Genomic DNA, 27,663 nt, shown 5'->3' on the forward strand with positions numbered 1-27,663 from the left:
TTGTCAAATTGAATAAAAATGTTGTCCTTGGTTATAATATCTAATACTAATAATTAGCGCGTTGTGCTTGGTTGCACCTCTGCTCACTATAGCAGCCCAGTCACTGTTACCAACTTCATTTTGATTTTGCTGCACTGTTGCTCCATATAACCTACTAAGTATTTAGCGTTGCCATGTTGCAAATCTGGAGTGCAGAAAAATTTTTCCCGCACTAGAGCGGAAAAGTGATTCTTTGCGTTCTGTAATCAGTGCAGCAATGGCCACTTTTCAACGTAACTGTAGGAAAAATATATTACAGATCTTCACATAAAAATATCGGGGCACCGAGCTTCGCTCGTTATTTTTATTTATTAATAAACAGAACACAATTCTCTAAAATGATCGGGTTCATATTTCAAAGCTGGCTATACGTCAGCTTATGAATTACGAGGATACGATATTTTGATTTTCCACAGAATCACTCGCTCACTTTTTACTATCCACAGACGAAAGTGTCAGCTGTTTCAGCCAGGGATGAATTATCCTTTTAATTTCGTTCAGCGAGTTTTCCCAAGGATGAGACCTAGTGCAATCGAATTTTTATATCATAAACCTACTATGTTCCAAATTTCGTGAAAATCGTTAGAGCCGTTTTCGAGATCCGTTGAACATGAATAACCAGTTATAAAAATATAAACAGATATACAGAAATTGCTCGCTTAATATAACAGGATATTATTATATTATAATATTAATATATTAACGCTCTTTTTTACGTATGAACACTTCCTTAAAATCCTCTGGTAATCATTTCTGTCCAGTTGAGCACAATTTCATATTTGAAATGAGGCCTTAGACAAATATCGTAAATTTTCTTTTCAACTATAGTGAGGTCCACGTTATAATGGCAGTGGAGAAGGATAGGAGAACAACGTTACCGATCCTCAGTCTTGCCAATGCCTTCTATAGGCGGCAGCTGATACAGGCTTATTGATGTAATATCAACTGTTCATTCTCGTTTAAAATAAGCTGATAAAGGTTTACTGATGTAATATTAACTGTTCATTCTCGTTTTAAATTATCAATTATATTTTATTAAGCAAGAAATAATATATTTCAATAATTTTATAATAAATTTTCATAACTAAGATGAAATATTATGTTAATTAATTATTAATTCTACATTGTTAAAAGACGATCTGACAACAGAGCAAAGCGAGAAAGAGATAGCGCTATCCGCTTTGTTGAATGGTAGACAAGGATAGCAATATCATTGTTAATCAAACACTGCCATTATAACGTGGACTTCACTATAGAGTAGGGGCCTCAAAATACTATCAATCACCTTTTTACTGATTTGATATAAGGTGGGGGGGAAATAATGCAGATATTTGCTAACCTCTATCATCAATTATTGTAAGAATAAATATTGTTGAATAAAAAGAAGTTGTTAGTTGTTATATTATGCAACTATTGATTTATTATAATACAGTAGGTATAGTGAAGTCCATGTTATAATGGCAGTGTTTGATTGGCAATGGTATTGTTATCCTTGTCTACCATTCAACAAAGCGGATATCGCTATCTCTTTCTTGCTTTACTCTGTTGCCAGATCGTCTTTCAACAATGTAGAATTAACAAAATATTAAGTTATGTAAATTCATTATAAAATTATTGAAAAATATAATTTCTTGCTTAATAAAATATGATTGCTTATTATAAACGAGAATGAACAGTTGATATTACATCAATAAGCCTGTATCAGCTGCCGCCTATAGAAGGCATTGGCAAGACTGAGGATCGGTAACGTTGTTCTCCTATCCTTCTCTACTGCCATTATAACGTGGACCTCACTATAGTTAAAAAGAAAATTTACGATATTTGTCTAAGGCCTCATTTCAAATATGAAATTGTGCTCTGCTGGACAAAAATGAATACCAGAGGTTTTTATGGAAGTGTTCATACGTTATCGGTCTACCAATGTGTGAAGACTCCCATAACAACTAATAGCATTATTTTTCTGTCCAGTAGAGTATCTTTCTACAATGTAGAATTAACAAAATATTTCATGTCAATTTTGAAAATTCAGTATGAAATAACTGAAAAATATAATTTCTTGCTTAATAAAATATAATTGATTATTTTAAACGAAAATGAACAGTTAATATTACATCAATAAACCTGTATCTATATAAGGCATTGTCAAGAAAGAGGATCGGCAACGTTGTTCTGCTATCTCTCTTCTCTGTCATTATAACGTGGACCTCTCTATAGTAAGAAAATATACAGTAGTGGACATAGAGATTTATTGTGGTGTGACAAAAGTTTGTGATTTTCAACAATCTCACATTATTCAGAATTGAATGATCAAATTCACTTATTAATTGAATAGTTCGTATAATGAATGATGAAAAAAAGTACAGAGGGAAATTATTTGGTAAAATATGTAAGGAACAATATTGTATTTTTTTGTTCTTATCAACTTTAATAATATTGACCAAAATTTAGCTTCATTCTGTGCGTTGTTGTGACTGTAACGTTTGTTTTTCAAACAACATTGTAATTCTCTTATTGCTAATATTGTTTTTGTAAAATTATATATCGAACTGGACACTACCATGATGTAGTCTGTAGAGTAGCATATTATTTGCTTTGACTGGAATAATACGAACTTATTCACACATTCCATAATTTTCAGAATCCTGCTTTCATGATTTCACTCAATGAAATCACTCAATTTCACTCATTTAATGTTGTTCTCAGCTTTTGAATCCGCAAAAGATCAACAAATACTTGTTACTCGATTCAATCACATTTCATTAGGGAGATAAATTTTCAAATAATAATCTCAAGCTGTATTGCATTGTAAATTCTGTTATGTAAAGTAGACAAGATGCTATGAGGCAGACAGGTAGTATCTCTAGCCTCAGTATTAATTTAATAATAATTTATTCATTTATCGATACAATGATGCACAATAATTATTCATTTGAATAATTTAAGTGTTATCGTACTAATTCAAGGCTAATAACGCAGAACTCAGAACACTTGACACTCTTAAGCTAGTGTATCGTATATTATTGTAAATTGTATTGTTCGACGGAGATGCAAAACCTGCAATTTTCTTCGTAAAATTATTGACCGAGCGAAGTGAGGTCTAAGATTCAAGTCGACGGTTTGGCATTTCTCTTAATGTTTAAAAGTTTGAATTTTTAAATGTTTATATGTTGCGCATTTACGGCGAAACGCGGTAATAGATTTTCATGAAATTTGACAGGTCCTTTTTTAATTGCGCGTCGACGGTCGACGTAGCCTATATACAAGGTTTTTGGAAATTTTGCATTTCAAGGATAATATAAAAGGAAAAAGGAGCCTCCTTCATACGCCAATATTAGAGTAAAAATCAGACTATAGAATTATTCATCATAAATCAGCTGACAAGTGATTACACAGATGTGTGGAGAAGCCAGTCTTTTGCTGTATTTCCATAAGGTCTATAGTTTAAATCAGGTACTTGTGGATGAGAATACTGCGTGAGGTCTACTGTTCACAGAACTACTAGTTTATTCATTCGAGTTATCTGATAATTTGCTGTCTTTGTAGGCATTTATTGGTTCCTTTTATTGAATTATACATACTATACTATTAAACGATCAATTTCTGTTTATATGTTTAGATGTTTGGATGTTTATATGTTTGTATTTCACCGGATCTCGAAAACGGCTCTAACGATTCTCATGAAATTCAGAACGTAGTAGGGTTATAATATAAAAATTCGATTGCACTAGGTCTCATCCCTGGGAAAACTCGCTGAATGACATTAAAAGGATTATTATTCATACTTGGAAAACAGCTGATAATAATTATTTCGTCGTCTGTTGATGATGGAAGTGAGTGAGCGAGTTCTTGTGTGTGGGACTGTGTCGAAATTATGACTCAGCTACTTGCTATCACAGTTTTGTTAAAAATGTAAGTCACTAAATAAATTTGGTGGTTCTGTATTGGGGGATCAAAAACATCATATATTGCTTTTGTTTTCTATTTTTTATCAGACTCCATCGTATTGGATTGAATTGACTTACAGCAAATGAGTATATTCGCTCATTCAGAATAAATTGACTAATAGCATATAAGCATATAAGACAGGTTTCTACCTTTGGGCTTTATTGTTTTGAAGGATATTTATATATTTTTGTTTTGTAAAATTGTATTGACAATAAAGAAGTTTCAAATCATCAAAAAAGTATCCTATACTATTAAACGAGCAACTTCTGTTTATATTTTTGTATTCACCGGAACTCGAAAACGGCTCTAACGATTCTCAGGAAATTCAGAATAAACCTACTATTATAATACAAAGATTCGTTTGCACTAGGTCTCATCCCTGGGAAAACTCGCTGAAGGATATTAAAAGGATTATTATTATTATTCATCCTTGGAAAACAGCTGATAATAATTATTTCGTCGTCTGTTGATGATGGAAGTGAGTGAGCGAGTTCATGTGTGTGGGACTGTGTCAAAATTATGACTCAGCTGTTGAACTTTTGTAATCATTCAATCAGGTACTTAGTGTCGGTTGCAAAAAAGCCGGCTTATTTTCAATCCTGATTAATTCCAGTAGATCCATCTTTTTGAAATGGTCTTCTCTGATTTGGTTCACGTGAAATAATTAGGATTAAAATTTAACCGGCTTTTGTGCAACCGGGCCTTTGTGAGGGAAATTTTTGCATCCCTCTGGGAATTAATCTCAATTTACTGTGATTAGATAGAACATTTCTGTATGAACTATGAATGTTATTGTAATTTCTTCTTTCGTAATTAATTTTTTATGCTTTTTGTACTCTCCAGAGCGAAGCTCGGTCTCCGATATTTTTTATTAAGTATTTATTAATGTATTTTGTGTGATGTTTTTGTTGGCATTTAGGAGTGCCTCACAATGATAAATTTGCTCATTTTGCCGCATTTGTTCTTTGGTGATTTTGTAGGCATGTTTACTTACTCCTTGGCGCCACAGCTCATTCAGAGCCTTGACCTCCTTCAAAAAGCCTCTCCACTCGTCTCTATCGGCAACCTTACGTCTCCATCCCCATAACATACATGAATCTAATCTAATCATACATGAATCTAATCTAATCCCCTGAAACCCATCTTCCTAATTTATGTATGTGTTATAAATTTTGACTTTTCCTATAGTCTGATAAGAGTCTCTAGGAAGCTATTGAAAACAAACAAACAAATATCGTCCTCCACATCCTTTAGCCAACGCTTTCGCGGAGGTCCTCTCAGCCTTCTCCCTCCTGTCGGTCGTGTGTTAATGGGAAGGATATTTTATATCCTTCTAAAAGAATCGACAATTATTTGTTGAAACACCGCCGATTTATGATGTTACATCACATTATGATATTATCGTTATTCTAATTGCATTCTATATTTATTCTCATTGATTAATTATTTATACTTTGTGAAATTCGTTGAATAACTAGCATTATTGTCATTTAATGTAAATTAGTGTATAAGCCAGTAAATATTATAACATACATAAATAAAGAAATCTAATCCTGGGTTGTTTCTGAACACTTTTTTACAACTCTCGAGTCACTCATCCTCTCAACGTGTTCCAACCAACTCAAACTCGCCTCGCTTTTATTTCGTCAATGATGTAGGCATGTATAGTCTTCTGTTATTGAAGTATTTATTTGTGTAAATATAATTAGAAATAAAAATCTCAGTACCTTTTTTTGAATTATTTTCATGTTGTGATTGAATAATTGAAAAAAGGGTACTGAGATTTTCATTTCGATTTATATTACAAGTAACCCTAAACAGAAAAGAGACAATATCTATTTGTGTTATGAATTTATTAATTTTTTGTGTGCTTTTGTAGACATGTAGGAAGGTGAAGCCTCACCATGATTAATTTGCTAATTTTGTCGCATTTGTTTTTTTGGTGTTTTTGTAGGCATGTTTAGGTTCCTTTTATTGAATGATATATTTGTATTATGTATTTATTAATTTATTTTGTGTGTTTTCGCAGGCATTTAGGAATGCCACATCATGAGAGGGTGACCGTGATAAACCTAGATGGCAACAAGACGGTACACATGTCATCAATCTCAGGCAACACCGTACATTTCCACAGCTCATTCTTCGACGACAAGGTAATACATCTGGCAATAATTATTCAATTAAAATTGAAATTATCTTTATTTTTCTTCTTAGAAAGTACAAAAAATATACTAATAGTTCTGTGAACAGTAGACCTCACACAGTATTCTCATCCACAAGTACCTGATTGAAACTATAGACCTTATGGAAATACAGCAATAGACTGGCTTCTCCACACATCTGTGTAATCACTTGTCAGCTGATTTATGATTAATAATTCTATAGTCTGATTTTACTCTAAGATTGGCGTATGAAGGAGGCTCCTTTCTCCTGTTATATTATCCTTGAAATGCAAAATTTCCAAAAACCTTATATATACGTCGACGCGCAATTAAAAAAGGAACATACCTGTCAAATTTCATGAAAATCTATAACCGCGTTTCGCCGTAAATGCGCAACATTTAAACATTAAGAGAAATGCCAAACTGTCGACTTGAATCTTAGACCTCACTTCGCTCGGTCAACAATATACATATACAAAACTTGAAGAATGTTCCTCACATAGGCAAAGCCTGTGTGCGAGGAAACTCCAAAGTTAAATCATCGCAAATACTTCTGCAACTGCAAATATTGACAACAGGACTGAAACAGCTAGATGAAAACTCTATGAGAGCAACTAACCTAAAATTGTTTGTCAGTCCAGGATTTGAACCTGGTACCACCTAATTGCTAGTCAGGTATTCTCACTCTCACACCAAACTGTCTGTCAATCTCTTCAATAGTTGACAGGAACAATAATTTTTTGACACATGTTATTCTTTATTGAAATTTGGGAGAATAGTTTCTGGCCAAGCCTGTTCTATCATAATCGTATTAATATTATATGTTATTGTATTCACAGATAAAATAAAGAATAAAATATTGGATTGTAGCTGAATTGAAAAGGAATATACTGCTCACTTTTTACGATCAAAATATAGTTGAGCCGTCAACTTCTGCAATTGCAAATATTGACAGCAGGATTAACAGCTAGCTAATAACTCTATGAGAGCAACTATTATTTGCCAGCCCGGGAATTGAATCAGGTACCTCCTAATTGCTAGTCAGGTATTCTCACTCTTACACCAAACTGTCAATCTCTGTCAATAGTTGACAAGAACAATAATCTTCTGCTCTACCTTTGCCGCTCCACTATGCTCTGATAGTGTATAAAATAATGCAGTTATCTAAATTTATCAGCTTTCTTCTATCTTATACCCTCTTCTCGTTGCTCCATTCAAATGATATTCTTACACATTTGAATACATGCATTACTTTTCAACATTCTCAGATACCTTCTCTGGTACCTTTACCTCGCTGCTCTACTATGTTTTAGCTCTAAAAAGGGAACAGTGTATTCCTTTTCAATTCAGCTACAATTCATTATTTAATTATTTATTTATTTCATTGGCAATTACAGATCATAATTATAATATGATTGGGAGAAGACAACAGGCATAGCCCAAAACTGTCTTCTCCCAAATTTTTACAAATAAAAGTTTCAAAAAAGAATAAGGTTAAGATTTCACTTTCACTTTAAAAAGTCCAATTTCCACTTCAAAACTAATGACTAAACTAAAAATTTTGAATTTTGATATTTGAAAACTGATTAAAACAAAAATATTTCACTCAAATCTCTATAAATTGGAAATTTCTGAGTAATTTTGCAAAATTTTGAGGCAAAAAGAAAAACAACTTCAATATTAGCAGAGGAGGTATTACAGAGGTATTATTACAGAGGTGGTTCTAAGTGTTTTGTAACATGAAGCGTGTATAGTGATAACAAATTCTTCAAATTGTTCCAATCCAGTATAGCTTTAGTTTTAGCAAATAAAAATACACTACAATGAATACCATGAATCATAAAAATAATAGACAAGCGAGAAATACATAATAAAATTCCAATAACACGTAAACTCTTAAATTGAAAATAACTTGTTATCTATCTGACAAAGCCAGCAAAACCTAGGTTTGTGCGCTGGCATAGGTACATAGTACCATAGAGAAACAATAGCGTAAGTAGATATCCCATGGTATAGGGCGTTTATGTCGCAACTTTTACTGTTATCTCAAGCTGATAGTCCACGTAGTTCTTTCCTGTGAAGCTTTATGACGCTGGTAGTCTCTGATATTGTGCCGTTCATACACTCTTACACGGTCAAAACAGTAAAAATCGACAATAATCGACAGTAATCGGCTTGAAATAACAGTAAAAGTTGCGACATAAACGCCCTATACCATGGGATATCTACTTACGCTATTGTTTCTCTATGATAGTACTAAACTGATAGAGTTTGTAAGGGAAAATGTAAAACACTTTTATGTTCACAAAAATGTTAGATAAATGTTAGAGAGTGAGAGAAGAAGAAGAAGAAAAAAGAGAAGGAAGAGAAAGACGGATGAAAGGCGAAAGAAGAAAGTAAGGAGAAAGAGAAAGAAGAAAGTAAGGAGAAAGAGAAGGAAGAAAGTAAGGAGAAAGAGAAAGAAGAAAGTAAGGAGAAAGAGAAGGAAGAAAGTAAGGAGAAAGAGAAAGAAGAAAGTAAGGAGAAAGAGAAAGAAAAGAAAAATTGAAAAGTATATATAGGTACAGAAGTTCTCAGTTTCTACAAGATATTATTGAATTCACCCTGCAATTTTATCCAATCATCTATTGCTTGCAAAGTTGACTTTGAGATCCTGTTCATGAGGAAATTTTCCGGTATACTGATTAATTTATAATTGATTAATAAATAATCTCTATTAATGTTTATTGTTGCAGATCATTCCTCCATTGGGAAACACATCGTTCAATGTTGTTTTCCTGGGTCGAGAGCATGGCGGGGTGGAACATTTTCTGTTCATTCACACATCCGAGGGAACATTCAAATATGATGTAAGTAGATCATATAACTATTTGAGAACAGCAGAGTTTAATCGATTTAAAAATTATAATAAAAGCCTTTGGCCCGGTCGCACAAAAGCCTGTTAAATTTCAACCGTAATAAAATGAGACGAAAACGAATCAGTTCTTATCAAGGAAGGCTTCTCTGATTGGTTCTCATGGCATTTAATCATGATTAAAATTCAACAGGCTTTTTTGCAACCAGGCCTTCAACGGTCTTTTCAAAACCTTTGTTTTGTTGTAAACCTGGTGCCTTTAGGTTGCACTAACTTAGAATATGCCGTTAGGTTGCCCCAACTGTAATATTTTACTGAATTAATTTTCAATTATTTTTTTCAAGAAATTAAATATGTAAGAAGGATATGTTATGGCGCATCTCAAAAAACAGGATATACTGACTTATTGTCCTAAATTTTGCAGAAGTCGGTAAGGACTAATTTTGCAGTTATATAAATAAGGATTCATCACCAGTACTACGAGTACTATTTCATATATAAAGTATATACTTGGGCAACAAAACATGTTAAAATACTGATATAGAAGGTTTTAAATATTTTGGTAATATGAAAACTAGTAGTAATTATGTTAAAATTAAAAATATCAAAGCACCCTTTTTTCAAAACTTTATTTATTATTCTCGACATGTTTCGTCATATTAATGCCATTTTCAAGTGAGTCACTCTCTTTGGTAGAGAGTTAGTGGGGAGGATATTTTTAATATTCTTTCCGAAGAATGGACATTGATATGTCCAAAGCTCCGCCAATTTATGTAGATGCATAACTATATAATTATTATCTATAGTTATTATATTACAAATTGCTTTTTCATATCATATACAGTTCAATAATTATTTTCTTAGTCTATATTATGTAAATTCATCTATAATTTTGCTGTATTGTAAGCTATTGTATATAAGTGTATAAGCCAGTATATATTGTAATCTACATAAATAAAATACTCAATCAATCTCACTTTTCGCAGAATTTAGTGAGTAATAAAATGAAGTTTAAAAGAAGGGGTACTTTGATTTTTATTTTTTACATAGATATAAATGGTGTATGTGGTTCAAATTCAAGTAGTTGAATGGAATAATTCAAAAAGTTATATTGGAATAGTTATATATTTTCAAATCTTCTAAACTCTGTTTTCCAATGATTCTTTTCACTGCTGAGTAGAAAGAAAATATCATTGTTTTTATGGGAGTGTTCACACATAAGCAGAATTAAAATGTGTGAAAACTCCCATAAGAATTGTATCATTTTAATTTCTAGTAGAGCAGAAATCCATTGAAACGCTCATATAAAAAAATAATAAGTTTATTTCAATATTATTGAAACTTTCGAATTGTTTAGTGTTATTTCCGGCTCTTATCAACCCTTCGAAATTCAAAATTCATCAGTCATATCTCGAATACGTATTCTCTGAATGTTAATCTTTGGTGAAAACAGAAATTTTAAACTTAACCTCACTTTGGACTATTCATGTGCCAAAATCAAGGAATTGAAGAAGTTTTGGGCAATTGCCTGTTTCTCTTTCCAAATATCGTGTTTGTGACTGTTCTCATAAATAAATGAATAAATAAATTACCATAGCCACCTCCATATTAGAGGTGGCTATGACATTATTCATTACAAACTTATTGAATTATTCTATTGCTCAGTAGAACAGATATACATTGATCTCTAGTTATTATTCTTTATAGTCGCAATCTCAATTCAAACGATTTTCCATCAAGATAATATCCATCGTTGCTTGATTCTATCATAATTTGTGTGTTATCTTTCTTGAAACCATGAATAAATTACTAATGACGACTATTATTGAAGTCAGTGCTATTATTTAAGATGTAATTAGAATGAGTAATCGGTTCGAATATAGATGACTTAATGTAATGAGGTTATTCAAGTTTGTTTTTATCCATAAGCACGTACATACTTTATGGGTTTTCTGTGATGATGACGTATGTGTCAGTAATTGCGTATGATATGAGTTTGTTGCTTAAAGTTAGTTGGCAAAAAATAGAACAATGCTTTTCTATTTTATTCTGTTCTATTTGTACACCTTAATAATTTGAAACATAATAATCTGAAACAAATTTAAAACAATCACTAGCCGAGCCGTTTTATAGGGATTGTTCAATACAATACAAAACAAAGGACTAATAAATAAAAAATATCGGGGGATAGAGCTTCGCTCTGGAGTACAAAAGCATAAAAAATTATTACGAAAGAAGAAATTATAATATATTTATAGTTCATACAGAAAGGTTCTATCCAATCACAGTGGATTGAGATCAATTCCCAGAGGAATGCAAAAATTTCTCTCACAAAGGCCCGGTTACACAAAAGCCGGTTAAATTTTAATCCTGATTAATTTCACGTGAACCAAATCAGAGAAGGCCATTCAAAAAGATGGCTTCTCTGATTGGGTGTACTGGAAAAAATAAGGATTAAAATTTAACCGGCTTTTGTGCAACCGGCACTAAGTATCTGATTGAATGATTACAAAAGTTCAACAGCTGAGTCATAATTTTGTCTCAGTTCCACACACATGCACTCGCTCTCTTACTTCCATCAACAGACGACGAAATTTCCAGCTGTTTTTCCAAGGACGTATTTATCCTTTCAATGTCCTTCAGCGAGTTATCCCAGGGTTGAGACCTAGTGCAATCGAATTTTCATATCATAAACCTACTTTGTTCCAAATTTCGTGATAATCTTTAGAGCCGTTTTCGAGATCCGGTCAAAAACATAATATATAAACATATAAACAGAAATTGCTCGCTTAATAGTAATGGATATTGTAAAATGTTCAATGGTTTAGAATTTGAATTGTCACCACCATTTTTATTAACTTTCTGACTGGTTGTAAAGGTGATGTTGTGGTAAATACTTGGACCATGTTTGGAAAAACTAGTTTCTGTTGTTACACCATTGTTAGTCTCTAGTAAACTGAAGGATTGAAAATAGTACAGCAGAATGTAAATATCTATTTTTAGCATTTTGAATCCATTTCCCTCTATCTGCAAGTGAAACTATGTACTTTCCTTGCTACTATTACTTCCCTTGTCCTACTATCTAACGTAGATAGAAAAATATTGTTTTCCAAAAAAACTAAGGTATTAGTATTTGTATTTCTATGTATTTGTATTGTATTATTGTATTGTTTATTTGTGTATTATTTGTATTGTATTTGTATTGTTATTTCTATTGTATTTCTTTGTATTTCTATGATTGGAAAGCCTCATGATATTACCATAAAATTTAAGCCTTCTTTTTCCCAAGTCTGCTATTATATTTGGATATTCTTCAACGTTGAATTTCTTTCACACTATAGTATTATCATTAGATAAAAAAAGCATGTGAAGATATGCCATGGTATAGAGCGTTCATGTTCCAAATTTCACAGTTAACTCAAGCTGATAGTCTTTAGTAGTTCTTTTTCGTGAAGCTATATGACGCTAGTAGTCTCATACTGTAGTACTCTTACGCTAGTACTCTCTCATACTCTCATGCAAGGATATTTTAAATATTCTTTCCGAAGAATGGACATTAATATGTCCAAAGCTTCGCCAATTTATGTAGTTGCATAACAATATTATCTATAGTTATTACAAATTCCTTTTTTCATATCATATACAGTTCAATAATTTATTTTCTCAGTCTATATGATGTAAATTCATCTATAATTTTGCTGTATTGTAAGCTATTTTTGTATATAAGTGTACAAGCCAGTATATACTGTAATATACATAGATAAAGTACTCAATCAATACTGTGCCGTCTTACACTCTTACCCGTCCAAAACAGTAAAAATTGACAGTAATCGGCAGTCGGCTTGAGTTAACAACAAATCGGCTTGAAATTTGGAACATAAACGACCCATACCATGGGATATCTTCTTATGCTCTGTCTTTTCTCTATGGTCTTTATGTATATTATTTGTTAGTAATATAAATCAAAACAGAAGACACACGACATAGATAGATTAAAAACACTTGAAAACTTACATTATAATCAGTAATTTTCAAATTCAAATCCAATTTTATTAAGCCAAAACACTTTACAACTGGTCATGTCAACAGGTATTGAAAAATACATGAAATAAATAAATAGAATAACAGAAGCTTACAAAAATATTGCACGTCACATAAATTTTCGAGGAACTGAGTCCCCTTTCGCGACCGTGCAGAGATTGGACCACTCTCTGCTCTGTCGAGAAAGGGGACACAGTTCCTCAAAAATGTCCGATTATTATGTAAGTTTTCAAGTGTTTTTAATCTATCTATGTCGTGTGTCTCCTGTTTTAATTTATATTATAAAACATTGAAGTGTTTTCTGTTATTTGTTAGTAAAATATGGAAGATATGTCTATGATGTGACCTTTGAATTTGAGGCGTCCTTTTCTTATGTCTGTTCCTTTAATTTATTGGATATTCTTCAACTTTGAATTTTTTCCACTTCATAGTGTTAGGCGTAGTCTACATGTTGGTCCAGTAAGCTGGCCCAGCCTCGTAATGCCTAGTCCACATCTAGGCCAGCGCTGGCAAACCTCCCATCCACACACTGACGCTGGTCGTCATTGGCCCTCATTGGACCAAAATGTGGATGCGGCATTCGGTATATTTGCATGCATTTGTATTTTTTTCTTTTGAATATAAATCTGAGAACCCATTTTACTTTCCTTGCCCTATTACCATAGGTAAGGAAAGTATTGCTTTCCGAAAAAAATTAAGGTAACCTGATTTCAAGTTTTCTATACGTCCAAAAACATGATTTTTGGGTGTTGGTCTGTGTGGTGTATGTCTGTGAACACGATAACTCCATTACCAACTAGTAGTTCTGTGAACAGTAGACCTCACGCAGTATTCTGATCCTCAAGTACCTGATTGAAACTAAAGACCTTATGGAAATACAGCAATAGACTGGCTTCTCCACACATCTGTGTAATCACTTGTCAGCTGATTTATGATGAATAATTCTATAGTCTGATTAATTTTACTCTAATATTGGCGTATGAAGGAGGCTCCCTTTTCCTTTTATATTATCCTTGAAATGCAAAATTTCCAAAAACCTTGTATATACGTCGACGCGCAATTTAAAAAGGAACATACCTGTCAAATTTCATGAAAATATATTACCGCGTTTCGCCGTAAATGCGCAACATATAAACATTTTAACATTGAAACATTTAGAGAAATGCCAAACTGTCGACTTGAATATTAGACCTTACTTCGCTCGGTCAATTAACCGATTGACTTGAAATTTTAAACTTAAGGTCCTTATACCATGAGGATCCGACATCAAGAAATTCAATAAAATTAAATTCAAGATGGCGGAAAAAATGGCAAAAAATGACTGAAAACCCATGTTTTTTACGGTTTTCTCGAAAACTGCTCTAACGATATTCTTCAAATTTATACCTGGATAGCTATTTATAAACCCTATCAACTGACATAAGTCTCATCTCTGGGAAAATTGCAGGAGCTCCATAATATTCTTGAGAAAAATGGATTTTGTTAAATTTCTTTCTATCAAAATTTTCTCGAAATGACTAGACCGATTTTTTCAAATTCATACCCTGTATAGTTATTTATCAGCTCTATCAACTGGCATGAGTCTCCTTCTTGGGTAACTAACAGGAGGTCCACCCCATCCTTGAGAAATGGACTTTGTAACCTCTTCTCGTGCATGAGGCAGGTAGGTAGAGCAGTTTATTCAAAAGTACACTGTCATGTTCGAGATCTTTTACCTGTAGAGCAGCTTTTTTTACTACTTTTTAAAAATCATCAAATTTCACAATTTATATCAAGGAAAATGTACTCTGGAAACAATATAATATACAATAGTTTGATCATATAGTTTTAAATGTGTAGCCGCCAATCGTCATTAATTCCCCTAAATTATCCAAATTCAAATTCATTTATTTGCCATAAAATAATAACGATTGATAAAATAAATATTCTAACTTACAAAATAGCACTACCGGCAAAGAAAACTTGTGCGCCGGCAGTGAGCTCGGACAACTAAGTACAGCAAACATGTCAATAGAAAGAAAAAGAGCTTATTCAAACCACTAGATAAATAAAATTATGGAAACCAGGTTACATCTCAATACTTACAAACGATAAGACAAAGTAACAAAATCACAAGCAAATGACAAACTCAAAAAGACCAATTCAAGGAAGCCATGAATATTTTTTAAAATTATAACACAAGAATGAAACACTACATAATGGATATAGATAATTTAAAATAAACATTTATCCTTATCCAATCCAGTATAAGATTCATTATGGATTTTGTAATTCTATTAATGATGAATTCAGTTGGGACTTTATTTATAAACAAGAAACACTGATATTCAAACTGACGTCTACATACACTTAAGCTTGTAAAGCCAATATCAAATTGTAATGGATTGGAGGGACGCAAATTATATGGATTATTCCTTAAGTTGAATGTATCACTATTCTTATTAATGAATAAATTATGATTCTTTTAACATATGTTTGCCTCACTGTAAGCACCTGGAATTCTTGAAAAAGAAGTCTACTAGGGTACAATCTTGGCCTGCATAATGCAGCTCTGATAAGGTGTTTCTGTAATGTGAATAATTTGTTCATATGGATATGTTCATATTCTCGTTAAAGAATGAGGCTTACAGTTCAATGAGCAAGGAAAGTTGTGTGAGTGTACCACACCAGATTTTAAAATTATTTCAAGACTTGATTATGGCATTATATAGCCGAACATGTCGTGACAACATAATTTAAAAAGGGTTCTCAGATTCATATTTTTATGTATATTTGCATGTATTTATATGTTAATTATTTATTTGTTCACATCTAGGCCAGCGCTGGCAAACCACCCATTCACACACTGACGCTGGTCGTCATTGGGTCAAAATGTGGATGCGGCATTGGTATATTTGCATGTATTTATATGTTGATAATTTGTTTGTTTAGGTGAAAGGATCATCGATAGGGAGCCCATATCGCCTGAGACCTCTGTCTGGAGTGAGACTGCCTCTCAACGCAACCTATTCGCCCGTCATACTAATGCACAATCCTCACGACACGCCCTTACAAGTAAGAAATACTCGTAATTCATTGCATTTTAGTCTAGAAAAATATTGGTTACACTCTGGAAAAGTAGATTAATCTTGTAATATTGAAGTATTTCAACTCATAATTAGAGCAATACATAATCATAACAGTTGAATTTCTTTTTCCAATTAGTGACAAATCTCTCTAAACATCAGACTCAAACATCAACATGTATTTACATTCAATACTATTTTAAATTATTGAATTATCTGTTTGGCTTACATTCACAGGCTTACATCATAATCATATGTTTAATTACATTTTCCACTTAGTGACAAATCTCTCTAAACTTCAAACTCCAGAGGATAATTTTTAATATACTTTCAACTTAATAATTTGATTGTATGGTATGAGATGTTGTGGTATTTCTCCATAATTGAAAGGATAAGACGTTGATGTTGTCAATATATTTATTCAAAAATTAATTCATCTTACAGTACCAGGTTTCATGGTAACACCTACCTCATCTTCAACTGAACTGATGTGTTTGTTATTGTTGAAGGAACAGGAAATTCAACAATACAACCCCAGCACATAACCTAAAATTGAATTTCCTGTTCCTTCAACAATAACAAACAACATTAGTTCAGCTGAAGATGTGGTAGGTGTTACCATGAAACCTGGTTCTGTAAGATGAATTGATTTTTGAATAAATTTATTGACAATATCAACGTCTTATTCTTCCAATTACTTTCAACTTATTTGTAAAATCTCTGTCGAATTTCAAATTATAATTAAATGAACAGTCATACTTGTCATTTTCGTTCCCACAGTTACATATTTGGTGAAGGCTCCTCCTCGCCATTACAAAGTGTATTGTGTGATTGTCAAGCATTGGCAAAAGCATTCAGATTAATGCAGTTTAATAATTGTGATGAACAATATATATTGAAAGAAGTAGTATTGAAAGAAGCCTTATATTGAAAGAAGTTGTAAGTATGATATCCGGATCTTTTTGAAGAGATCACTATCAATCAGTATTGAATTTAAAAAAAAATATCAAAAGTAAGTAAGTAAAGATGTTTGACTCAAATTTTCTTGTTTTGCAGTTGGTTGAGGTGTACAGTAGCGGCGGGGAGTTCCACCTGGAGCTGCCGGGGGGAGAGATGGAGGGAGCCAAACAGCTGTGGGAGATTCCGGCCTTCCTCACCAAACCAGTCATCAGGGTGCACTTTGATGCACTCGCGCACAGGAATCACACCGCCTATATTAGGTCAGTAGGCTCGAACCTTTTATTAGGCTTTTTGCTGCATCAAAACAGTTGTCAAGTCATTTCAAAAGCCCAAGAATCGCCAAGAGAAGTCATCTCAACTGACCTGAAAACTTGAGGCAGCTAGTCTGAGCCCGGAGTCAGATCTGACTCTGGTACCACCATGGTGTTCTACAAGGCTGGCCACTATCGACAGGACATGCATGATGGACGGAGTCCGATCTGACTCTAGTACCACCATGGTGTTCTACAAGGCTGGCCACTAACGACAGGACATGCATGATGGACGGAGTCAGATCTGACTCTAGTACCACCATGCTGTTCTACAAGGCTGGCCACTAACGACAGGACATGCATGATGGACGGAGTCAGATCTGACTCTAGGACCACCATGGTGTTCTACAAGGCTGGTCACTAACGACAGGACATGCATGATGGACGGAGTCCGATCTGACTCTAGTACCACCATGATGCTCTACAAGGCTGGCCACTAACGACAGGACATGCATGATGGACGGAGTCCGATCTGACTCTAGTACCACCATGGTGTTCTACAAGGCTGGCCACTAACGACAGGACATGCATGATGGACGGAGTCCGATCTGACTCTAGTACCACCATGGTGTTCTACAAGGCTGGCCACCAACGACAGGACATGCATGATGGACATATTTGTGTGTGTGTTGTAACGGCTTTAATATTATGTCCCTGTTTTAGGGAACATGTGCAACGGATTTTACTGAAACTTGATGCTCCGGATAGCCATAAGTTAACGGGTTTTTATTTTTATCGAAAATAATAATTTGCAAACCTTTTTAAAAAGAGGGTTTGAGAGGAAATTTGATATTATTCAGGATGATCATGGATGAAAAATAATGTACTAGGAGATGTTTAAATATAATTTGTAACCGGCAGATAATGACAATGATAAATGTGATTGTTTTACTCACCACTGTTAATAATCATTTGCTTACGCGCACGCGTTTCTCTCAGCCCAATCTCACATATTTCGACAAACGTGGTCTTTACGGCACGAGACACGATACGGGACACGACACGGGATGCTAGACACGATACGGGACACGACACGGGATGCTAGACACGATACGGGACACGACACGGGATGCTAGACACGATACGGGACACGACACGGGATGTTAGAAACGATACGGGACACGACACGGGATGCTAGACACGATACGGGACACGACACGGGTTGCTAGACACGATACGGGACACGACACGGGATGCTAGACACGATACGGGACACGACACGGGATGTTAGAAACGATACGGGACACGACACGGGATGTTAGAAACGATACGGGACACGACACGGGATGTTAGAAACGATACGGGACACGACACGGGATGTTAGAAACGATACGGGACACGACACGGGATGCTAGACACGATACGGGACACGACACGGGATGCTAGACACGATACGGGACACGACACGGGATGCTAGACACGATACGGGACACGACACGGGATGCTAGACACGATACGGCAACTTCCGGGACTGCACTGTACTTTTTCGTCACTGCCGATTTGTTTCTCGTACTTTCCTGTTATCATTTGCCAGTAAGGAATGGGGAAGAGGATAGAGGTGCCTAAGTTGTTTTGAACTATTATCTGTTAGAGCTCGGCTAGAGCTGCCTTATCTGTTAGTGGGCAGATAGCAGGGTTGGAATGTTGATTTGTTTTGAAATTTGACTGTCACTGAAACTACTCTTATATTCTACGAAAATGGATCGTTACAGTGTACACACATATTCTCATTGAGGGTGATAGTCTGTACGAGTGTACAGACTGGCAGCAATGGTGCTGAGGCATTAAAAAATTGGTTTTCCTCCACCTACTGGCTAAAGTACTTACTTTACTCCCTGAAACATAATACTAAAGTGTCACTTTTTCGCTCTCGGTATTAAAAAACAGAAAAACTCCCTAGGGAGTAAAAGTGACTCCATTTAAATAACATGGGAAGCATCTCTATTTTAAAAACTTACATTATAATAGGTTAGAAGGTCTAAGCTCAGATGAGAAAGCATAAAGAGGTGTCTGTCATTGAGTCAGCTGAATTCAATACCACAACCAGAAATTTGATCAACTCATGAAATATATGTTTGTATGATATTATATTCTTAATATTAGTAGACGATGAAAATTTATACAATTTTTAAAATATCTTATTCTATTCAAAATACCAGCCAACAAATATTTTTGATCTGCAATTAAAATCTGAACCGCGTGATCTGGAGTCAGCCATTTTTGGTAGACACCCAGCTGATATAATTATTACAACTTTTGCTAGATAGCGCAATCGGCAGTACCAATCAGACGGCCGGTTTTAGATTTTAGGTTATGTTGTTTGGAAACATTGTCACCAATACGTAAGTTATTAAAATGATTTTATTTACAGTTTCTATAAAAAAATGTAGATGGAGGAAAAATGTTGTGTACATCACGAGTGAAAAATACTTTTTCTCCCTCAGGAAGATTGTTGCCCTCGGCTTCGCCTCGGGCTTCAAACTTTTCCCTCAGGGAGAAAAAGTCGTACTTTTCACTCTAGATATACAAATAACTATTGATGCTAATATTCTCAGCATTAGTTCATTTCATTCATTTATTAGTAGACAATAGATGCGATGCAGGTAAAATCAACAGGCATTCTTTGTAGCGTTGCTATACCCTGTGTATGTATTATATTTTAATATCGGGGCACCGAGCTTCGCTCGTTATTTATTTATTGACTTTTCATAAACCGAACACAATTCTTTAAAATGATTGGGGAAGTACTAACAGGCACAGCCCAAAACTGATTTTTCCTGAATATTGATTTATATACACTATAAATAGTCCAGAAAGTAGGTTATGTTCCATACACTTGAATTCAGGCTCAATTTTCTGTTCAAACATTTGAAAACCAAAAAAATATAATTTAGATTATATACAAACCAAATTGAATAACAAAATAACACTCACTAATCACTTGAAATTATCAAATAATGATCTACTTTGAAAATTATGATATATTCTAGTTTAGGAGGATTATCATGTCATGTCAACAAATCAGATTATGTTGATCAAATCGATTAAAAATTGTCTAGCTAGATAAAATTTCTCGCTGATTGATTATGATTACACAGCTGGAAATAATTTTGTCTCTCTCCCACACAGGCACACGCATCTTCTGTTATCGAGAGACGACGAAATTATCATCTGTTTTCCAAGGATGAATTATCCTTTTAATGTCGTTCAGCGAGTTTTCCAAAGAATGAGACCAAGTGCAATCGAATCTTATATCTTATCTTTATATCATAAACCTACTATGTTCCAAATTTCGTGAAAATCGTTAGAGCAGTTTTCGAGATCCGTAAAACATAAATAACCAGATATAAAAATAGCCAGATATAAAAATAACCAGATATATACAGAAATTGCTCGCTTAATATAATAGGATAATATGTTGTATTATTCTATGGAAATAAAATTCAATTCTCATGGCAGATCCCCAGACCTCATAACGAGCTGCTATTTTGGCTCGTTCTTCCACAGTCAAGAGAGGGGGCATTTCTAAACTGAAACAAATGAAAATTGGTGTTAAACACAACCTCAAGGTGTGCTGTATCTATCAAATGTAGCTCTAACCAAATTGGTTCTTGAATAAAGAAATTATAGCTGTATAAAAGTAGGGAGTGACTTATCAGACACCCTGTATTTTTTGAACAAAGTATTATGTTGATACATTGTTCATATGGATAACGGATACTATGTAAACTATTAGTAATCATGAAAACTGCTCTAAATCAAGTTGAGAATATTATTAAATTGTTACGTTTACTCATTGGTACTAATTTTGTTATCATTGTTACTAATTTTGCTTGAAGCCTTTAGCATTTATGAAGACATCTGTATCATGCATGTCCAACACTTAGTGGCTAGTCTTATAAATTCTATTAGATTAAACAAAACTTGGCAAACAGATGATGTGTTCATGTGTTTGTCAAGCTCCGTTCAATCTGATAGATTTCATAAGGACGGAAAAATATCGAACGCCCAAAAATCTATGTGTTTGTATAACTGGCTTAAGGATACCTTGTACTATTTCTATTCCAAATTTAGATAACATTAAAAAAGTCCGCTTCAGCTGACGGCTTAAAAGCCAAGCTTGTGATTTTGTTTGATAATTTATGCTTGTATTCAATTTTTGGCAATAAATCATTATTCTATTCTATTCTTGAAAAAGTCCGAAATAGGGTTTATATTGTAATACCTATTGGGTTTGTATGGTATTTGCTGTTTTCTTTGTTGAATATTTATAAGTGTATGAGTAATAATTAGTGATAATTTGTGTGCTGTTAGGCTGAAGATAAACGCGAGCGAGGAAGTGCTGGTGGTTCCGGTGGATGTGGAGGTGGGGGCAGCGGCGGGGTTGTACAGTGCCAGCGACCTCATTGACTTTGGCATCGGAGGCCTCCAAGATCCGCCCACTCAGCTGCCACTCATGCTCAGCAACTCCGGCAAGAAACCCATTCGCATTCAGGTATGTCAACCAATCAATCCATCAATCATTCTGTTCCGAGTTGAACATATAGCCATGTCTATCGCTCTGTAAAGAAACCCATTCGCATTCAGGTATGTCAACCAATCAATCCATCATTTCATTACCGAAGATGATGTCATAAGCATAGGAACACTTTTTCTCGTGAAAATGAAACATTAAGTAGAAAGACATCATACTCTCCGGTTACACAAAAGTCTGTTAGCTTCTAATCCCGATTAAATGGCAGGCGAATTAATCAGAGAAGCCTTCTTTTCGAAAAACCCCCTTCTGTGATTGATTCACATGGAATTTAATCGGGATTAGAAGTTAACAGACTTCTGTGTAACCGGGCCATTGTGTTCCTATTTAATCATGAAAAATTCTACACGATCTGTAAATAAGGTGTTCATCTTATTACAATTTCAACGTTATTCTCTATTACCGTATTGGCCGTTTTTACACTCACCGATTTCTCCTCGCCGATACATCACACAAAATGTCCTCTGATTGGCCAATTCTCACAATCAGCTGATTCTCAGCCAATCTGAGGATTCGGCGAGGAGAAATCGGTGTGAGTGTAAACGACCATTCAATGTGAGCACTCTAGTGGAAAGGGGCTTTACATTTTTAATGAATATTCGTATGTATTTGTATAATTCTGAAAATGATGCCACAACCACTGTCAAGACAAAGTAGTTGTAAGAAATTTCCATTTCAGTTATCAATGAACCTTTTTCTAATGCGCCTTATTGTTTTACTTACTGAACTTTATCAATTATCATTATTTAACATTTCCTGGAGCATTCAATCAAAGACCACTACTGCTAATTATCAAGGCATTTCAAAATGCCTTACAACTCTTTTGTGATTACAACACCTTTCTTTAAAAATATTCCAATTGTTTGCACCAACCAAGGAAAGTAACAATTTAGAATCAGCTCTGTTTAGGCTAAGAACTGACTTGAGATGGTGGTGCAACCCGGAATTGAAAATTTGTAAAATCTCTGCTTAATTGGGATTAATTTTAAGCAAATAGATAATGTGCCGGTTGCACAAAAACCGGTCAAGTTTTAACCGTGATTAATTCCACGAGAACCAATCAGATAAGGTTTTATTGAAAAGACGGCTTCTCTGATTGGTTCTCAAGAAATTAATCACGGTTAAAATTTAACCGGTTTTTGTGCAACCGGGCCATTGTATTCTACAAGGAAGAACCCAAATTCTGATTCATAAGGTTGATTTACGAACAATTCACTTTTAATCAGCTGATGCCACCTTTTTATATCTGTATCGTATCGTTTCTGTACAAATATAGATGTAATCAGCTGATGAAAAGTGAATTGCTCGTGTTTGCGGCGTGTTAATGTGTACGCACCTTTAGATTAAATTAAGAGAAGTAGGCCTGTTTTTCCGTTTTCGTTTTTCAGTTGTTTTGTCATGGTTGTTAAATAAATGAATACTCGTTGCAATTTTTTATTGTAACTGTGGACCTTGTGCTTGTATAAATAGGAAAAAACTGTTTTGGGCTCAAGTCTGTAGTTTTCTCCTGTATTTGATGTATAAATAAACACTTTCTATAAATTTTATCTATGTTTGCAGAACATAATCAGCACTCCAGTGTCGAAATCGCTGAAAATCGACTTTGAACCGACCAAAGTGCCGCCAGATACGAAAAAGCCCATTCAAGTCGCGAAGCTTACTTATGACTGTGAGTACCATTATCCCGTTCCGCTTTCATTTGCGTCTATCAAATTTAACCGTGGTTGAGTGACGTCATCTGGCCGATCCAATAAACGAATCGATCGACAATGCGTTGGTGTCATTAATCCGCGGATAACCATGGTTAAATTCGATTAGTCTTGGTTATTGTTTACATTTCTAACATAATTTTGAGGAAAATTATCGACAAAAGCCGGGGCCACACTTGTCATGCAGTCTCCCGATCTGATCACAGATGACACACTAACTCCGTAAAGAAAGCCGTAGTGCATGTGTGACGTCAGCATAGGTAGGGCTCCTTCACCAATAAAAACACTAGCTGAAATAGATCAGCTGAAATCAACGAATTTTTATTGGTGTAGGACACTACCTATGCTGACGACACCAGAATGCACTATGGCTTTGTTTACGGAGGTAGTGTATAGGAGCCCTACCTATGCTGACGTCACCAGAATGCACTACGGCTTTGTTGTTTACGGAGGTAGACAACGGCCTAGAATGATGCATGTTACACATGTCCGTCATGTGATCTGTTCTACTATAGTGAGGTCCACGTTATAATGGCAGTGTTTGATTAGCAATGGTATTGCTATCCTTGTCTGAAATTCAACAAAGCGGATATCGCTATCTCTTTCTCGCTTTGCTCTGTTGCCAGATCGTCTTATAACAATATAGACTTAATAATTAACAAAATATTTCATCTTAATTGTGAAAATTCATTATGAAATTATTGAAACATATAATTTCTTGCTTAATAAATTAATATAGGCCTAATTGATTATTTTAAACGAGAATGAACAGTTAATATTACAATATCGGGGACCAAACTTCGCTCTGGAGTACAAAAGCATATAAAATTTATTACGAAAGAAGAAATTATAATATATTTATAGTTCATACAGAAAGGTTCTAATCTAATCACAGTGGATTGAGATTAATTCCCAATGCAAATTAATGCAAAAATTTCTCTCACAAAAGCATGTTAAATTTTATTCCTGATTAATTTCACGTGAATCAAATCAGAGAAGACCATTTCAAAAAGATAGCTTATCTGATTGGTTCTACAGGAATTAATCAGGATTAAAATTTAACCGGCTTTTGTACAACCGGCACTAAGTACCTGATTGAATGATTGAATCCCACACTCATGCACTCGCTCACTCACTGCCATCATCAACAGACGATGAAATTATCAGCTGTTTTTCCAAGGATGAATAAATCCTTTTAATGTCCTTCAGCGAGTTTTCCCAGGGATGAGCCTAGTGCAATCCAATTTTTATATTATAAACCTACTATGTTCTGAATTTCGCGAGAATCGTTAAAGCCGTTTTCGAGATCCGGTGAAATACAAACATCTAAACATATAAACAGAAATTGCTCGTTTAATAGTATAGGATCAATAAACCTGTATCAGCTACCGTCTATAGAAGGCATTGACAAGACAACGACATAAATAGAAGGAACGATATTAAATGCATTGATCGACAACGTTTTTCTCCTATCTTCCTCCACTGCCATTATAACGTGGACCTCACTATACCAACCCTTCATTCTGCAACCCTAGGACTGGATCGCTGAATGAAAGGTGTGGTCCCGGCTGAAAGATGTCTTGAACATTGTATGAATCCGCTTACAACTCTTCACAGCTGTTGGACTGGTATATTCAGGGTTTTAATAATATTTTACCAGTTTCACGTTTGGCCTAATCCTGCCATATGGTCTAAACATTATGGAGCGGCGAAGGTAGAGTCTTAGACCAGTTATAGAATAGACACGCTGGGAAGTCTAGCCTCTGAAGCCAACATCTACTGCCAAATCCACCTATCTTGACGTCACAACCAAGCTAACAACAATGCATTGTTCAACAACAATGTAAGTTAAACACCACAAACACTTACACAAAAACTCAAAATAGTTTTCTATAATTTCTTTACGATGCGTGACGTCATTGCTGTGACGTCAAGATGGGCGGATTTATCAGAGAAGTTAGCTGCGAGTATTGAAAATAATGTAATGTATTAAAATGTAACAAAGCAGATTGGAGCGGTGAAGGTAGGGTAGAAGGTAGAAGGAGAAGACATTTAGATACATGCATTACTTGTCAACACTCTACCTACTCCGCTCCACTGAAGGTTAAGTGTAAGAGAGGGCCGACTGCGCCCTAACTTCGACCTCCTAGGTCAAAAATAAAGGCAGTCATTCTATTCTATTCTCCACTATGTTTTGACCCTTGGAATAATGTTGAAGTGGTGAAGGTAGAGTAGAAGGTAGATGAAAGAGAGGACATTTAGATACATGCATTACTTGTCAACACTCTATCTTCTCTGATACACTCTATCTACTCTGCTCCACTATGTTTTGATCCTTGGGAATTGAAGTGGCGAAGGTAGAGTAGAAGGTAGATGAAAGAGAGGACATTTAGATATATGCATTACTTTTTAACACTGCTTGCTACCTTCTCTGTCACACTCCACATTCGCCGCTCCAATATGTTTTGAGCCTTATACATCCTCTCTCATTTTCTCTTTCACCCTAACTTCCTCTGTTTATTCATCTAGCTTTTCTTTATAAATACTTCTCAATTCCTTTTTATCTTTTAAGCTAAAAAAACACCATATAAAATGAGTATTGAATAAATGTAATATGTTTTGATCCTTAGGCTAGCTTCACACACATTCGGTTCGGTTTGCTTTCTGTTCGTTTTCGGCTAATCCGATAAATGTGAAACGGTAATTCGGTACCGAATAGAAACCGCTTAGAACCTAACGCCCACTTTCTCAATAATAAATTCCATTAGGTTCAAATTCGTTTCTAGCGAGGGGCTACTTTCACACACACTCGGTTCGGTTTGCTTTCTGTTCGTTTTCGGCCAATTCTGATAAGTGTGAAACGGTTATTCGGCTTGAATTCGGTTCCGAATATCAACCGCATAGCACCGAACGCCCCCTCGACATGTATAGGCTTTATCATACTTGTTATAATTAAACAGTAAACAAAAACAAAGTTTTACGCACACGCTCGGGTTTTTGTTTTTATTTTAACCTGATATCGTGATTATCTGTTACAAAATCTTCTATGTCAAACAATTCATTTCAGTTCGTTCACTGAAACATTTTTTTCTTAATGAATTGTTTGCTAAAATATATTAAGATAAATTGAAACGAGAATTTTTATTTTTCCTTGAAAATTACATGATGTCATGAATGCAGAGAAGAGATTATGGAGATTATCATGTGTCAAAACAAGAAACAAATTTTCAATTGAAAAAAATCACTCTGAATGTCCAAAATTAACATAATTAAAAAGAAACTATTCAAAGGGTTAACAATTTTGAATTAACTTGGAAATTTTGTAGTTCAAGAAATCACATCTCACTATTTGAACATCAGCTTTTATATTTCAATACCAGCATGAAGTGTGAAAATCCAAACACAGCTGTGTTTGAGAAGAAAATACCGAATTAGAATCGTACGAATTAAAACCCGATATATATGAAAGTCTCATTCGTTATCGGCAACGAACCGAACCGAATGAAACCGAATGTGTGTGAAGCTAGCCTTACACATCCTCTCTCAATTTTTCTTACATCCTAACTTCCTCTCTTTATACCTATTGTTTTTCTCTACTTATACTTCTTAGTTCCCCTTCACCTACCTATTCTACCAAACAACACCATATAAAATAAGTCTTGAATAAATGACCATTTGAAAATAGATATGTCACATATCACACCAATATTGAACGTTCAAGGAAACAGTTGATCTATATAAGCACTAAAATAATAACTTATTCCGGACTACTTCCTCATAGACTTGAGTAGAAAAACTAAACTAGAAATATAAACCTGGACCTACAGTAACTTTTTTTTCCATATCGTCGTAATAATCTCGAGATTTCTGCTCTAACTACTGTTTGCAAGGCAATTTCTTTTAGATACATTTGTTGAAAGTGGACTCGCTTACAATTTTTGCTCTTTTCTTTTCTCTCTTTTTCCAACCTTTTTCTCCAATAATTCCTTTTCTACTCCTCTCCATCCTTCACTCATTACTTTTCCTCTACCTACTGTCTAAAG

At 34.5% G+C, this 27,663-nt stretch overlaps 1 protein-coding gene across 1 annotated transcript in view; it reads left to right on the forward strand.

The window, feature by feature from the left end:
- Positions 1–27,663, forward strand: part of LOC111046285 (transmembrane protein 131) — a 103,858-nt gene that overhangs the window by 8,700 nt on the left and 67,495 nt on the right. The window contains 6 exon segments of the mRNA XM_039439291.1: positions 6,014–6,137; positions 8,882–8,995; positions 15,973–16,095; positions 17,163–17,326; positions 21,692–21,872; positions 23,472–23,580. Of these exon segments, the coding sequence (XP_039295225.1) occupies positions 6,014–6,137; positions 8,882–8,995; positions 15,973–16,095; positions 17,163–17,326; positions 21,692–21,872; positions 23,472–23,580 (815 nt within the window).

The sequence above is a fragment of the Nilaparvata lugens genome, chromosome 12, assembly GCF_014356525.2.
Source record: "Nilaparvata lugens isolate BPH chromosome 12, ASM1435652v1, whole genome shotgun sequence".
NCBI lineage: Eukaryota > Metazoa > Arthropoda > Insecta > Hemiptera > Delphacidae > Nilaparvata > Nilaparvata lugens.